Source organism: Mustela nivalis (assembly GCF_964662115.1).
Source record: "Mustela nivalis genome assembly, chromosome: 1".
NCBI lineage: Eukaryota > Metazoa > Chordata > Mammalia > Carnivora > Mustelidae > Mustela > Mustela nivalis.
In genome coordinates this window covers 105,515,200-105,529,611 of record NC_139020.1, presented here as the reverse complement: position 1 = coordinate 105,529,611, position 14,412 = coordinate 105,515,200, and the positions used below count along the sequence as shown (strand labels likewise).

Below are 14,412 nucleotides of genomic sequence, written 5' to 3'. Positions count from 1 at the left end.
CCACCACCAGGCTCACCCACACCCCCCCCCCACTCCTCCAAAACCCTCAGTTTGTTTCTCAGAGTCCACAGTCTCTCATGGTTTGTCTCCCTCTCTGATTTCCCCCAACTCACTTCTCTCCATCTCCCAATGTCTTCTGTGTTATGAAAGGTTTTATGTATTATTTTGTCCTTTTGTTATTCTTGATAACCTAACACATGACTGACACTGAGTAAGCTCTCAGGAAATGTTTTTATTTGTTTTTTTAATGAATGAACTCTGAACCAAGTCATATTAAGAACACTGACAATACAAATAGAAAACACAAATAATAAATTCAATGACAATTCTAAAAGAAAACTATCCAATAATTTTTAGAAGGTAGACAGAATATGTCTGTGCTCTTATCCCAAATCAGTGTTTGTTTTCCTTTCATATTCTCAAAACTCAGAAAACAGAGGCAGAAAAAGGTATAGGAAAGCAGAAAGATTTTTGACCACCTCACCCAGTTTCAGCATGTTGTTCCAGGATCCAGAACCTGTCAGTTCACAAGATGAAGAGTTCGAAAATACCTTAAAATCAAATAGAATCACCTCTGTAGTATCTCAATTTTAGAATTTAAGTAAGTTTTTAATATTTAAAAAATCACTCTATTGGTGATTCTTTCACTAGCTCACAGAAGAAACATTATCAGTAAGACCAAAAGTTTAATTGGTAAAGACTCACAAAATTATGTATAAAATAACAATTTCAGGTTCTTTACATATACTTATACAAGAAAAACAGATGTATTAGTAATTGGGCTCTTTACAAATATTTTTTCTTGGCCTTTATATCAAGGCCAATAAAGACATCAATATTTCTGGAAAGAAATGTCATTCCACTAAATTCCTAAAAAGAATATTTCTGAATTTTAACTTTAATGATTAAGTACAAAGATCAGTAGCCCCAATGTAACACTATCCCCACTGACCTCTCCTGAAGGGGCCACATTCCGTGTTCCATTACAAGCAGAAGTTACCATGGGTTTTGTGGTCAGCTGGAATGGGAATCCAAATAAGCTGGCAGCATTGTAGAGACTGGTTTTGACTTGGTGAATGAAATAATCTAGACAATATAATATAGATTATACATACATATAGAGTAACAAACTTCTAGCAAAAAAATAAGATTATATTTTAGAAAAGGCCTCTCTCAATCTCTATTAGAAGTCCTATTTTCAATCACTGAAATAAGAAGGTATCCATAAAAGTAATTTTTCTCCTATCTGAATAACTAGATTTCCAGTATGGTGATTCTGGGATTTGGGGGTTGTTTTATTTTAGGTAGGCTCCACACCCAACGTGGAACTTGAACCTATGACCCTGAGATCAAGAGTCACATGCAGGGCACCTGGTTGGCTCCATGGGTTAAGCTTCCAACTTCTGATTTCAGCTCATGTCATGATCTCAGGATTTTAAGATCAAGCCCTGCACTGAGCTCCATGCTGGTGGTGGAGCCCGCTTCAGATTCTCTCTCTTCCTCTGCCCCTCCCCCTCCCACCCTCTCAGCCGCACTCTCTCCCTCCCTCTCAGGGTGGGGCAGAGGAAAGAGTCACATGCTTTACCAACAAAGCCAGTCAGGTGCCCCTGTTTTTGTTTGTTTGCTTGCTTGCTTGCTTGGTTTTTTAAAGTAAGCTCTAGGCCCAACGTGGGGTCTGAACTCAGGAACCAAGTTCAAGAGTTGCATGCCCTACCAACTGAGCTTGCCAGGAATCCTGTGATTTTTGTTTTTCAATAAGGTGTCTCTTCTGGATGCTAAAAAAACATGAAATCATCACTTTAGCAAATCACATACTGATTCATAAAGAAATGCCCTGAAATGACAACTTGTAAGCAATGAGTTCTAGCAATGAGCTCAGAATATATAAAATAAATAAACCAAAGAGACGGGGGCATAGCCTGCAGCACACAGACACTAAGTATGGCAGAATCTGACAGGAAGCACTAAAATTTACTCACTCATTTGTCCTTACTTCCTAGGCAGGTAACAATGCACTCCTAAATAACCATTTACTAAGTGCCTATTATACACTGGCTACTCCAAGGTAGAATTAGCGAAGTATAAAATATGCAGCTATAAACATCTATGATGAAATAAGGCTATCCCTCTACTGAGAAGGTATGTTAGAGATAGCCATGTTAAAAAATGGGCAGAAAACATGAACAGACACTTCTTTAAAGAAGACATACAAATGGCTAACAAACACATGAAAAAATGTTCATCATCATTAGCCATCAGGGAGATTCAAATCAAAACCACATTGAGATACCATCTTACACCAGTTAGAATGGCCAAAATCAACAAAACAGTAAACAACAAGTGTTGGAGAGGATGTGGAGACAGGGAAACACTCTTACACTATTGGCGGGAATGCAAATTGGTGCAGCCACTTCAGAAAACAGTGTGGAGATTCCTCAAAAAATTAAAAATAGAGCTACCCTATGACCCTGCAATTACACTACTAGGTATTTACCCCAAAGATACAGATGTAGTGAAAAGAAGGGCCATATGTACCCCAATGTTCATAGCAGCAATGGCCACAGTCACCAAATTGTGCAAAGAGCCAAGATGCCCTTCAACAGATAAATGGATAAAGAAGATATGGTCCATATATACAATGGAGTATTATGCCTCCATCAGAAAGCATGAATACCCAACTTTTGTGTCAACATGGATGGGACTGGAGGAGATTATGCTGAGTGAAATAAGTCAAGCAGAGAGAGTCAATTATCATATGGTTTCACTTACTTGTGGAGCATAAGGAGTAACATGGAGGACATTGGGAGAAGGAAAGGAAAAGTGAATTGGGGGAAAATGGAGGGGGAGACGAACCATGAGAGACTGGGACTCTGAGAAACAAACTGAGGGCTTTAGAAGGGAGAAGGGTAGGGGATAGGTGAGACTGGTGGTGGGTACTAAGGAGGGCACATATTGCATGGAGCACTGAGTGTGGTGCATAAACAATGAATCTTGGAACACTGAAAACATAAAATTAAATTTAAACAATTTTTTTAATTAAAAATGAAAATTTTAAAAATTTAAAAAAAAGAGAGAGAGAGAGAAGACGTGTTAGAACTGATGCACCCTTCCCTGCCACCAGAAATAAAAATTACAAAATTAGTAAGTAAGTAAATAAGGTAAATAAGGGGGAGGGGTAGATTTCAGTGCTTGCCACACTTCCTCCTTTTATGACACTACCCTTTTCTCATTTCCTACGCTGCTGACTGGTTCTCTACAATTTCCTTTCTATTTCCCAATTAAGGGCTTTAAAGCACTAGTTTGAGAGAAAGAGACTATCATTTTATCCACATTGTGCTTTAGAGGGAAAAAAAAAAAGCCTGAAACTGAAATGGTGGCTTTAAAACAACAAGCACTCCAGAACATAAAATGATATAAAACAGAAATTAAAAAATAGGGGAATAACTTAACAGGGAGGATGTGATAGCTAAGTAAGCAGAATGCAATGTGAAGTAATCTGTAACCAGAGAATAGGTAAAAGTATCAAAGTTTGCAAATTACTTGTTTCTCATTTTAAGATTTAGAGAATTCCAGGTTATCCCTCTAGTAATGTTGAGGGTTATCACCTATATTGGGCTGTACTCTCTTAAGTGGAAGAATAAGAGCTTTAGAGATTGGTGCTTGACCCACAGATTGTTATCCAGACCCCAGGGGGCATGTGGTATTCCTAATAACTAACAGACTTAAATAGTGGATGCTAAGAAGTATTGTAATACTTTTTTCCTAAAAATCTAGGTATTCTTTGAGATTATGCCAAAAAGATTTCAGTAACTCAAAAAAGGAAGAGGAGGAGGAAGAAGAGGGGGAGGAGGCGAGAGAGGGAAGAAGAGTAAGGGGGAGGAGGAATGTGGGAAGGAAGACAGGCTGGCCTGCTTCATCTGTAAAATGGGGATAAGACCACCTTACTTTCCTCACAATAGACTAAGTTAGCTCTCTTAAAATTCCTTTCATCTCTAAGATCATGAGTCTGCAATTCTAAGGTCTTCCTTTTCCTTCTACCCTCCTTTTGTTTCTTCCTCTCAAAAGCAAACAAGAGAGTAGTATTGCCCAACATAGCTGCTAGTGGCCACAAGTAGTCACCTAAGTTTATATTTAATTAAAATTAAATCTAGGTCCTCAGTCACACTGGCCCCATTTCAAGTGCTTAAGAGGCATAATCACAGAGAGGTCTATCAGATGCACTCCTGTAGACCTTTACAAACTCTGCTACCTGCCGCTTGTTCCTTGCCTTAGGTTCCTTTCTATAGTATCCATTCAGAAAATTATAACACATATATGTATGTGTGTATATATGGCGTGTGTATATATATATATATTAATACATATAATACATATAATACATATTTCATGGAAATCATGGAGGGACGGGTCTTTAACATGGAAGGAAGTCCATGAAATAGATGATCACCATAATTATTTCAGGAACCTTCTGTAATACCACCTTCAAAGTTCTTTTTGTTTTTCTCACTTTGTTTTGATTGAAGGACAGCTGACACAAAATGCTACATGAGTTTCAGATGTAACCACCATCGACCTGCTGTTATTTATTTACATTTTTGTTCAAAATTGACTCATATTTTTTGCTAAGCAAATGTATCTGAAAGGTAACTTTATATCACTACTATAAATGTAAAGAAATGAAACAATGTAAGTTTTAGGTGGCCTGTTAACAGAAGGGAGAGTCACAGGTAGTAGATGAGTATCAAAAACATACGTTAACATAGCATTAGATCAAGATTTTTCTACTTGAAATAATCAGAAAATTAAAAACAAATGAAAAGGATACAACATAATTCACATGCTACTTAATGCTCTGAAATGCTGTATCCCCTAAAATCATTTCCTGAACTAGTATCTACCCTGTGCTTTGGGAAATACTGTCCTAATGAATTTAGCATGAATCTGGCATTCAAAATCCTCTTAATTTGATACCCTTCTCTCTCTCCAACTTTTCCCGAGTTCTATTCACTGATTCCTGAATTGCACAACTCTCCCATACTGTTCCCTCTGCCTAGAATGCTTTCCCTTCCTATTGCTCTGCTGATATCTCACCCATACTTTAAGATCCATCTCACATACTTGCTTTCCCCAAAAATTTACTGATACTTTTTATCAGCTAAAAATTAGACAGTATTTTGTTACTATCTTTCTTATTTCATTTATTGTCTCCTTACTGACATTAGTAATTATTTATATGCTTGTCTTATATCCTCGATGATACAATCATATACCTATACAACTCTTAAGGTCCCTAAAAATAGAGACCCTGTCTTACTCATTTTTCTTTTTCCTGCAGAACCTAACACATTGCTTAGCAGTAAGACATGCTCAATAACTATTCATTGAATTTAAATGAAATCTTAACAGACATGTTTACTCCTAACTACCGCATCTGGAGGTATATCGAAATTTACATTCATTTTTGAAACAAAGGAAATAATATTATAGCACTCCGTTGTGCCTTTTTTCGCCTTTTTTCTTTAATCTAGGTTTGATCTCCTCTATTAAGCTATGTCTAGCCCTCTGGATACAGAGAAATAAACAATCTGGGCAACACATTAGATTCATTCACTCAGCTATGTAACTAGACTCATTTTGAAGGAGATTTTTATCATGTTTTGTCCTCAAAAATAAAAAGTACCTTTTCTTTATAGGAAGACTGAAAATTTTAAAATACATGTTCAACATACAGCCTTATTTATCTGAGCAGATCATCTAGTCCCTGATAACAGTGGTTACCTCTGGAAAAGATAACTGAAAAGAAAAGAACAGGAAAGAGACTTACTTTTCACTGTACATACTTTTTACCTTTTGAATTTTGCCCCACACATATACTTTTCCTACTTAAAAATTTTTAATTTTAAAAATTATCATATTCAATACCTAATCTTGGTCTTTTGGCTGGTATTTCATCAGGGTCCACTGTAGAAAACAAAGTGCTAAAAAGAGAGAGAGAAGAAAAAAATTATATATAATCTCTCTATATTTACATATACATACAGACATTTCTATAAGTAAACCTAGGATGCGTACAACATATCTCCTCCATTCACTTTGTCCAGAGAAAATGAGATTCAACTGATGCTTAAAAAGAAAACACTCTTCTATAGTAGGCCTTTACCATTTGAGGACTTAACACTATTGTTTAAACTATTTGAAAAGGCACTCAAAACTCCCTATCAAATGATAATCTGTAATCTGGCTAAAGTACAAACCTGAAACTGGCCAGAAATCACTTGGCTTAGTAAATCAACATAGGTAAAAGTCTAGGACTAGTATTTCCTTTTTCTCTCTAGAAATGATTTTATCTTTTTAAAAGACCTTATTTATTTATTTGACAGAGAGAGACAGTGAGAAAGGGAACACAAACAGGGGGAGTGGGAGAGGGAGAAGCAGGCTTCCCACTGAGCAGGAAGCCTGATGTGGGGCTCGATCCCAGGACCCTAGGATCATGACCTGAGCCAAAGGCAGATGCTTAACGACTGAGCCACCCAGGCTGCCCTCCAGAAATGATTAAAAGAACAAATAATTTCCTTTTGAAAGATGACATCTCCTCATCTCTCCCCGAAAGGAAAGCAATCTTCTACTTCACTAGAAGTAGACAATACAAGAAGCCTTAAAATTTAATTCTTAGAGAAGTTGTTCTATTTAACTGCACTTCTATCATGGAAACGATATTACAGTGATAATAAAAAACTGGGATATTTGGGAAAGCTCTGGACCTATACCTCAAGAATGTTAAAGGCTTATGATATACTATTAATCATCTTTTACAAGATGATTATAATTGATCAGTTTTACCAAAAATATGAACAGAATAAATCCTAGGAGAATACTATTCAGTTCACAACTTTAAGCATCCCAGTAAGAGCTCCTGGCTTTGTTTTGACTGAAAAATGGCTTACATTGTAAAGAACTGTTTAGATTAAGGATATGTGGTGAAGAACAGGGTTTTGATCTCCAAATCATTGTTCCATATTTGAAAGTAGGGATTCAGAGCAAAAAGAGAGGATAGGGGAGAGGGAATTAACATTCTCTCATTCAACAAATAAGCAACAAATGCCTATCATGCACCAGCCTCGGCGCAAGGCCCATGGTGTAGAATAAACAAACACTATCCTTATATATATTAAGCGTCACTTTTGGCACTTTACAACATGTTCTCAAATGATCCTCACAACAACTTCACAAAAAGATAGAAAATAGGATGAAACCTTGGACTCTCTAGAACACATGATGGAATTCAGCCAACAGCCAATTTCATCAATGACCTGCATTCTCAGACTCATGTACTAAATCATCTTGTTCTCTCAAGCTCCAAGAAACCAGCCTTCAACAATCCTGAGGCTTAAATTTAAAAACAACAACAAAAAAAAAAAAAAAAAAAAAACACCGAAATGAACACTTGATCACTAAAAGCTGATGGTGGGGTGTACAGAACTGGTATGGTATTTTATTCTCCAGATTAATTCTCCAGCAAGATGGTATGAAATGAGACAAACCAACTTTTAGGTTTCCCAAAATTTTAACTGAATTGTAGAGTACAATTTTTAAAGGAATGAGACACCTAATTTTTCTCCGTCATACACTAACTCTAAAGCACGGTACCACCCTCCCTCCCCCGCGAAATACACACACACACACACACACACACACACACACACACACAGTTTAACAGCTGTTTCAGAACAAAACAGCTGCTGTTTCTTGGTGCTAAGAGAACAATTCTTGCAGTCAAAACGGCTTTGGGCAAGCTATGAATCTCACTTCCCTTAGCTGCATTTATTGCCTACAGATGACGCTCGGGAGCGTGCTTCGTAAACACTGAGCCACAATACAGACAGTATTCGTTCAATTTTTAGTTTTCAACCTAAGAGTAGCAAGATACGATACAGCCCCATTTGACATCAAGCAGCCTGGACTCTGACAAGAACATCAAAGATCCTAACCATCGCGGGCCACTCCAGAGACAACTAGCTCGCTCCATCATCCGGAGCGCATCCGCACAGCGTGGAGGGAGCGACTACGTCACCAGGACACCCGCCACTCGCACCTCCACAGCCTTGGCCCGTCCAGCTGTTTCGGCCGAGCGGGGCCTGCCTGGCTGGAGCAGCGCTCTCCCGACCGAGCCCCGGGTGGGGGAGGGGGTACAGCCAGGCTGGCGCTCGGCCCCCTCTCTCTCACCTGTTCGAGCGCCGCCTCTTCAGGAGGGCCCGGGTTGGGGGCACCGGCCGGTCACAGAAACGGAAAATGGTGCCGAGAATCCTAACCAGCCATTTGTACATACCAAGCCCAAGCAGCAGCGGCGGCCGACACACCCCGAGAAGCAAACCCCAGAGCTGTCGCCGCCGCTGCCGCCTTCGCCGCCTCGGCCACCACCGCCTAGGCTCAGTCGCCGACTTGTGACGCGATCGGAGGGCCCACAGATAAAACGTCCAGAGGGCTATAAGAGCCCCCCCGCAACCCCGCCACCACTCCTGACGTCACCTCCTCCCGCCCGACCGGAAAGCATCTTCGTCCTCAATCTGCGCACGCGTAGCTTCGCCCCACCTTCTCCTCCCGAACCTAGCAACCGGAATGCGTGCGAGACGGTCCCAGTCCAATCGCTGACGGGATCGAAAAGGCTGTGGGCGGGGTTTTCTCTTCCCTCGGAGCCAGTCGCCGGACGGCCCGCGGGGCAAGGCCCACTGGCCGCACGTGAGGCTTCTCCACCCGGGAGGGAGCGCTCGGAACGCCTGAAATACAGTAGGTGTTCCGTAACCGTTTGTTGAGGGCACAAAATATAGGTAGTTAACATCAATTAACAAATGTTTATCCTGTTAACCGCCCTTTAGTTTGCATATACGTTCCGTCTAGTACTTTATACACATGGTCACCTGCGTTTCTCCCAGCACCCCCAGGCGATGGGGAGGAGTCTTGTGCCCATGTTTAAATAAAGAAATCCAGCGTAGAGCGATTAAGTTATTTGCCTAAAGTCACAAAGCTAACTAGTGGTGTAGCTGGATTGGAACCAGGATCTGAGAGCCCGCGCCAGTCCCTGGCCCTTGCTGTGAGTCTAACCCTGAGAGACACGATTACGAATTGCAAGATAATTACGTGCAAAGTGCGGTAGGAACCAGAGAAAGGAAAACCACACCCTGGGGAGGGACGGGGAGGGGCAGAACTCAAAAGAGAGCTTCACTGACCCTATAAGAGGCCTTACCTGAGGCCCAGGAGTACCTATTGGCCTCCTCCCCCACCTCTCCGAGGCTGGCCTGGAGTGCTGATTAACTCTCGCTTTGCTATCTAGAAATCACACTTTTGGTTAATTTAAATCAATGAGAAAAAGTCCCACCGTATTTAGTGACAGAATATCCAGTCCCCTTCTCCAAACGGTACTGGAATCCTTCTTTTTTCCTGCCCCACAAATCCATTCCTGACTTTCACTTGACCCTTACCTAGGCTTCAGTTAAGGGCAGACTTCCCGGCTTGCTTGAACTTTAACACAGGCACTCCCTATGACAGCTGTGTCCCTTGCTCGGTAAAGTGTCCTGGAATTCTGGTGCAAGTCACCACCTGGAGCCCCAGGACCACGAGCTACCCACCTATGCCTGTCACACCTCCCAAGAAAATCCCAAGTGGCCCCTCCCTTTATTCTCCAAATACCGCTAACACCAGACTATCACTGAGAGTTTGAGAATAGAATTACAAAGACCAAAAGATTTTTTTTTTTTAAAGAAACTGTTTAATTTCTGTCAACCTTGTTCCACGTGGTTTGCCTTTGTGGAAGAGCAGCTTAAGACCACTCAGTGGTTGTTCCTACCCATTCCGTGGCCTGAGCAGTGGGAGCTGCAAACCAGTCTTCAGCAGCTGGCTGGGCGCTCCAGTCTTTAGTAGGGAAACTGCTGAATTGGCCCAGAGGGCACCTGCAGCCTTCAAACCGGTCTGCGACTTCAGGCTGAGTAGCAGTGAACTCAGGAGCTGGAGCCGTCCATTTGATGAGGGAGCAGAAGGCAAGCCAAAGACAAAGCATATGCGGACACCCTGCAACCTCCCCCCGCGACCCTCACTTCTGGGTGGGACACCTGTGACAGTCCTCCAAGAATCTCCCAACTATCTTAATGTTAATACCTTGCTAGAGAGGAAGACAACCTTAACTTGACAATGGCAAGGCCTCCAGTATCTCATAGGTACCTTGTAGGTCAGTCATCTTTAGCACATGTAAGTTATTTTGAAACCTCTGTTTTCCTTACTTCACAAGACTCCTGACTATATAATCACCACTCCACAAGCCCCCAGGGCAGCAACTCTCTCTGCCCACAGGTTTTATCCCCGCGCTTTAATAAAACCACCATTTTTCACTAAAGACATCTCATCTTTCTTGGTGGTTGGCTCCAGACCCCACCTTACCTCACCTCTATTCCAAAGCCTCGTCACATTCACCCTGCCATTCCTCCTGGGTCACAGTCTTCCCAGCATCAGTCTGCTCTTCCTTTTCCAACTCTTCAGAATCTCTGCAGAAGTAGGGATCAGGCATGATCTCCCATGGGTGTTCAGGGGAATTGGTGCCACAGATGCACAGAACTTCCCCGGCCAACATCAGACCCACTTGACTGGGCTCCCTTGTTGTTGCGAGAGATGGCCATGTCCACATAGCACTAGGGAGAATCTGTGTTACATGAGCCATGGTAGGCAGGTTAACATAAGACACCTCTGTGAGAGGCTGGTGGGCAGCCCTGGGATCAGTAACCACTAGAAGTCTTGGCTCCCAGAAGGCTGCCTGGATCTGGTTAGTGAAGGTTCTGGGAGTGAAATGGCTGGCCATAAGAGGGGCTCCAAGAGCACAGGACACTTCAGCACAGCTTGCTGGCCAACATTCCTGGACATTTTCTTTTAAGCACCGATTTCCACCACAACAGTGGCACAAGTGGCCAGCAGAAGCTTCTCCCAGGTTCTCTTCAGATTTATGATGTAGATCCCATTACTTTTTCTTTTGTATGTAGACTGTTCCATTTGGAAGTCAAGTTTGGTGCCACCTAAGCGGATTCACACTGCAAGGGATTTGAAGACATCTTCCTTCTTCATTTGCAGGACATCAAGGGCTCTAGACATTGTACAAGTTTCCCTTTAAGTTATCATAGGAATGTAGAACAATGCCAGTGGATGGACCCCTCGCGGAGGAGTGTGGAAAGCAAAGACCAGTTGATCTAGAAGTGACTATTAAAAGTACTGCATCCAACATCCATTGCTCTTTGCCTCCCGGAAGGACTTTCCTTCCCTCAAAGTCATCTCTCCACTAGTCTCAACATCTTTCATGAGAGAGATAGAAGAGAATTTCTCCTCCACCTCTACCCTGATGTGTTTCAGGCTGGGCTCTAAATTAACTCTAAAAAAGCACCTGCACATACACAAAATAAAATGTTAGTCACCCTCCATGAAAAGTGGAGGGCTTTAGAATTACCTCTGTCCAAACCCCCTGGGCCTCATGAACAAACAGTAACTCTTCAGTGGAGCAATGACCAGGCACCACCCTCACTTACTGCCCCACCCCCACCTCCACACACGTCCCCTTTTTGTCCTCTTACTGTCTCTGGTTGCCCTCTGAAAGGGAGAAAAGAAAGCCACTCAACCTTATAGTTTCTCCTGCCTGGGGTTTTGCCAGTTAGTGCCCCTGCTGTCCAGTGGTCCTCAGTAGAGGCATAGGCCAATGCCTGTCCACTGGCAAGGAGTGGGATTATCCTCACCCCTCAACCCACCACTGCTAACAGCCATTCCTGGACCTCAGAACTCTTCACAAGAGGGCTGGAGAGAAAATAAAAACAAAACAAAAACAAAAGCCCTATGGAAGAACAAGGACATGGAGGTTTCTTCCCTGGTTTGGATAACTTGAACCCTTGTACTGCTGGTGGTGCTTAGGTTTTCATTAGGGTATCCTCCATGGTTGCCCAGTTTTCTGAAAAGATCCTCTTCCTTGGGGCACCTGGGTGGCTCAGTGGGTTGCTTCTCTGCCTTTGGCTCAGGTCATGATCTCAGGGTCCTGGGATAGAGCCCCAAGTCAGGCTCTCTGCTCAGCAGGGAGCCTGCTTCCCGCCTCACCCCCTTGCCTGCCTCTCTACCTAGTTGTGATCTCTCTGTCAAATAAATAAAATCTTTAAAAAAAAAAAAAAAAAAAGATCTTTTTCCTTCTCTTCCTCTTCCTCCTGCGGAGATCCTCTCCTTCAAGCCTTTCCAAGGCCCATCCCTAATTCTCCTCCTGTCCACAGAACAGTAAAGACCCAGCTAGCCCTCCAATTCATTGTTCAATCTTGCACATTTTCCCTTTACCAGCACTCAGAGTGTTAAAAGATTTCTTGTGAGTTTTGGTCTTGCTGACCCCTGCCAGAGTTCTGGGCCATTTGATAGAAGTGGGTAGGAGCCCAATGGTGAGATGTTGTTGGTTTGGGCCTCTTGCGTCTAAAATCCAACATAGTTCACCACCCTGGAGATTAATTTCCTTCCGGGGATCAACTCTGGTATTCAAGAAAAACATACCCTCCTAATAATGGGACGTTGATCTTATTCAGTCTAATCTGGCCTTATTATCCAAAAGCAAGTAGAGTTCCTCGTCCTAGATTTTATTACAAAAGCTGCTCACGGGCTTGGACTGCCTTATGGAGAAGTAGCACCCCGCCCTACTTGAGCCTCCTTCCTAATCTGTAAAATAGAGGTAATCGAACCTGCTTCTCAGATCTGCAGGCCAATGAAATGTACTCATGTGTGTGATGGACTGACTTCAGCAGCCAGCATGGCCCAAAGCCTAATGTTTCTCTTCCCTCTTCTTCAACGATCTAATAAGCCAATTTACTGATCACTTCCACATCCTGCATTTTCCACGGGATCTGCGGTTTCCCCTCTCCAAACCCATCAGAACTGTCATTTCTGACATTTCTGTCATTTCTGACAGTAGTTCTGATGGTGCCTGATCATTTCTCAGGCCTTTGCAAAAGCCACCTCCTCTTCTATTCTGTCCCTCTTGTATTTATTTGCAGGGCGATCCCTCTTTTGTTGTCTTTTGTGGTGGTGGTTAAGGAAGGCAAATTTATACTGTTGTTCTTATTTATTAAGTGTCGCTCTCGCCAGCAAGAACGACCAGGAGACACGGAGTGACAGGCTTGCGAATCTTTATTGTTCTCCTCTTACCCGGATGTTTACCCCTATTTGTATCCCCTCTCCTCCCATCAGCAGACTGTACATGTGAAAGGAAGCCTGATAGCATGATAAAAAGCACGCAGTGTCCTCGGGCTACCTGTTCTGGGCATAGCCAATCATCTTTCCGGTGGTGCGTAGGTCCTCTGTCTGGCCGCAGGCGCAAGCGCCATGTTGTCTGCTATGTACGTAGCTGCCCCCGACAATTAAGGAAAATAAATTTATAAATTAAATTTGTTGTTTTCTGTTACTAAATCACTAAAAGTGGTTGGGTTGATTCTCATCAAATTCCACATGTTTTTTTGGAGTAGTCTTGATGAGGGAGCAGGAGGCTGGCTGAGGACAAAGCAAAAGCTGGCGCCTTGCACCCCCCCCCTTCATCCGACGACTTCAACTATGGAGCAACCCTGATACTTTGGAGAGCCCTAGGGAGAACCTCAAAAAGAAAGGAACCTCTGGGAGGACCTCAGAGGTTCCCAGTTTCCCATCCAGAAGAGGAGGATGACTCTAAGCAAGAAAGACCCTGATGAGTTAACATGAATACCTCAAAGGGCTCATGATGGTTTCAAATGGGGGCCCAAGACAGATGTTACAGGCATGGATTCTTCCAGAGTTGCTTCTCACTGAGACAAATCTGTGTGCCTGCTCTGTGTATATAACTAAATAATGAGGATGCAAGATTCTTGTGACCAATCTGTGGAAAGCCAGTTAAAAATAAAAACGGAGGGCACCTGGGTGGCTCAGTGGGTTAAGCCTCTGCCTTTGGCTCAGGTCATGATCTCAGGGTCCTGGGATCAAGCGAGAGAGAGCCCCCCCCTCTCTGCCTGCCTCTCTGCCTGCTTGTGATTTCTCTTTCTCTGTCAAATAAATAAATAAATAAAATTTAAAAAATAATAATAAAAATAAAAACTGGATTCTGATTCTAATAATAATAATTTAAACCTGTAGTTTAAGATCTAAATAAATCTAAAATATATGGTACCAATGGATATTAAATACTGGACAGTAATAATTTTTAAAGAAATTTTTAAAAAAATTTTTAATGAACTTTAATTTTTTAAAAGATTTTATTTATTTATTTGATAGAGTGGGAGAGGGAGAGACCACAAGCAGGGGGAGCAGCAGGGAGAGGGAGAAGCAGGTTCCCTGCTGAGCAGAGAGCAAGAAGTGGGGCTCAATCCCAGGACCCTAGGATCATGACCTCAGCCC

General features: G+C 42.4%; 1 protein-coding gene and 1 pseudogene across 6 annotated transcripts in view; both read right to left on the bottom strand.

Moving 5' to 3' along the window:
- The window catches only part of SENP2 (SUMO specific peptidase 2), a 33,373-nt gene extending 24,831 nt beyond the window's left edge, over positions 1-8,542 (bottom strand). Inside the window, exons 1-4 of one of the 5 annotated variants that reach the window (XM_082693688.1) lie at positions 8,224-8,542; positions 5,923-5,978; positions 953-1,086; positions 485-551 (exon numbers count right to left, since the gene is read on the bottom strand). In XM_082693688.1, the coding sequence (XP_082549814.1) occupies positions 485-551; positions 953-1,086; positions 5,923-5,978; positions 8,224-8,324 (358 nt within the window). In that variant the 5' untranslated portion in view covers positions 8,325-8,542. The remainder of the gene's footprint in view (positions 1-484; positions 552-952; positions 1,087-5,922; positions 5,979-8,223) is intronic. The other 4 variants (XM_082693692.1, XM_082693689.1, XM_082693690.1 and 1 more) reach the window with 4 other exon arrangements.
- Positions 8,543-9,790: 1,248 nt separating this feature from the next.
- LOC309860092 (small ribosomal subunit protein uS2 pseudogene) lies at positions 9,791-11,250 on the bottom strand (annotated as a pseudogene). The gene is made up of 2 exons: positions 10,448-11,250; positions 9,791-10,069 (listed from the first exon to the last, which is right to left on the bottom strand). The product of its transcript is annotated as a small ribosomal subunit protein uS2 pseudogene (transcript).
- Between the last annotated feature and the right edge of the window lie 3,162 nt (positions 11,251-14,412).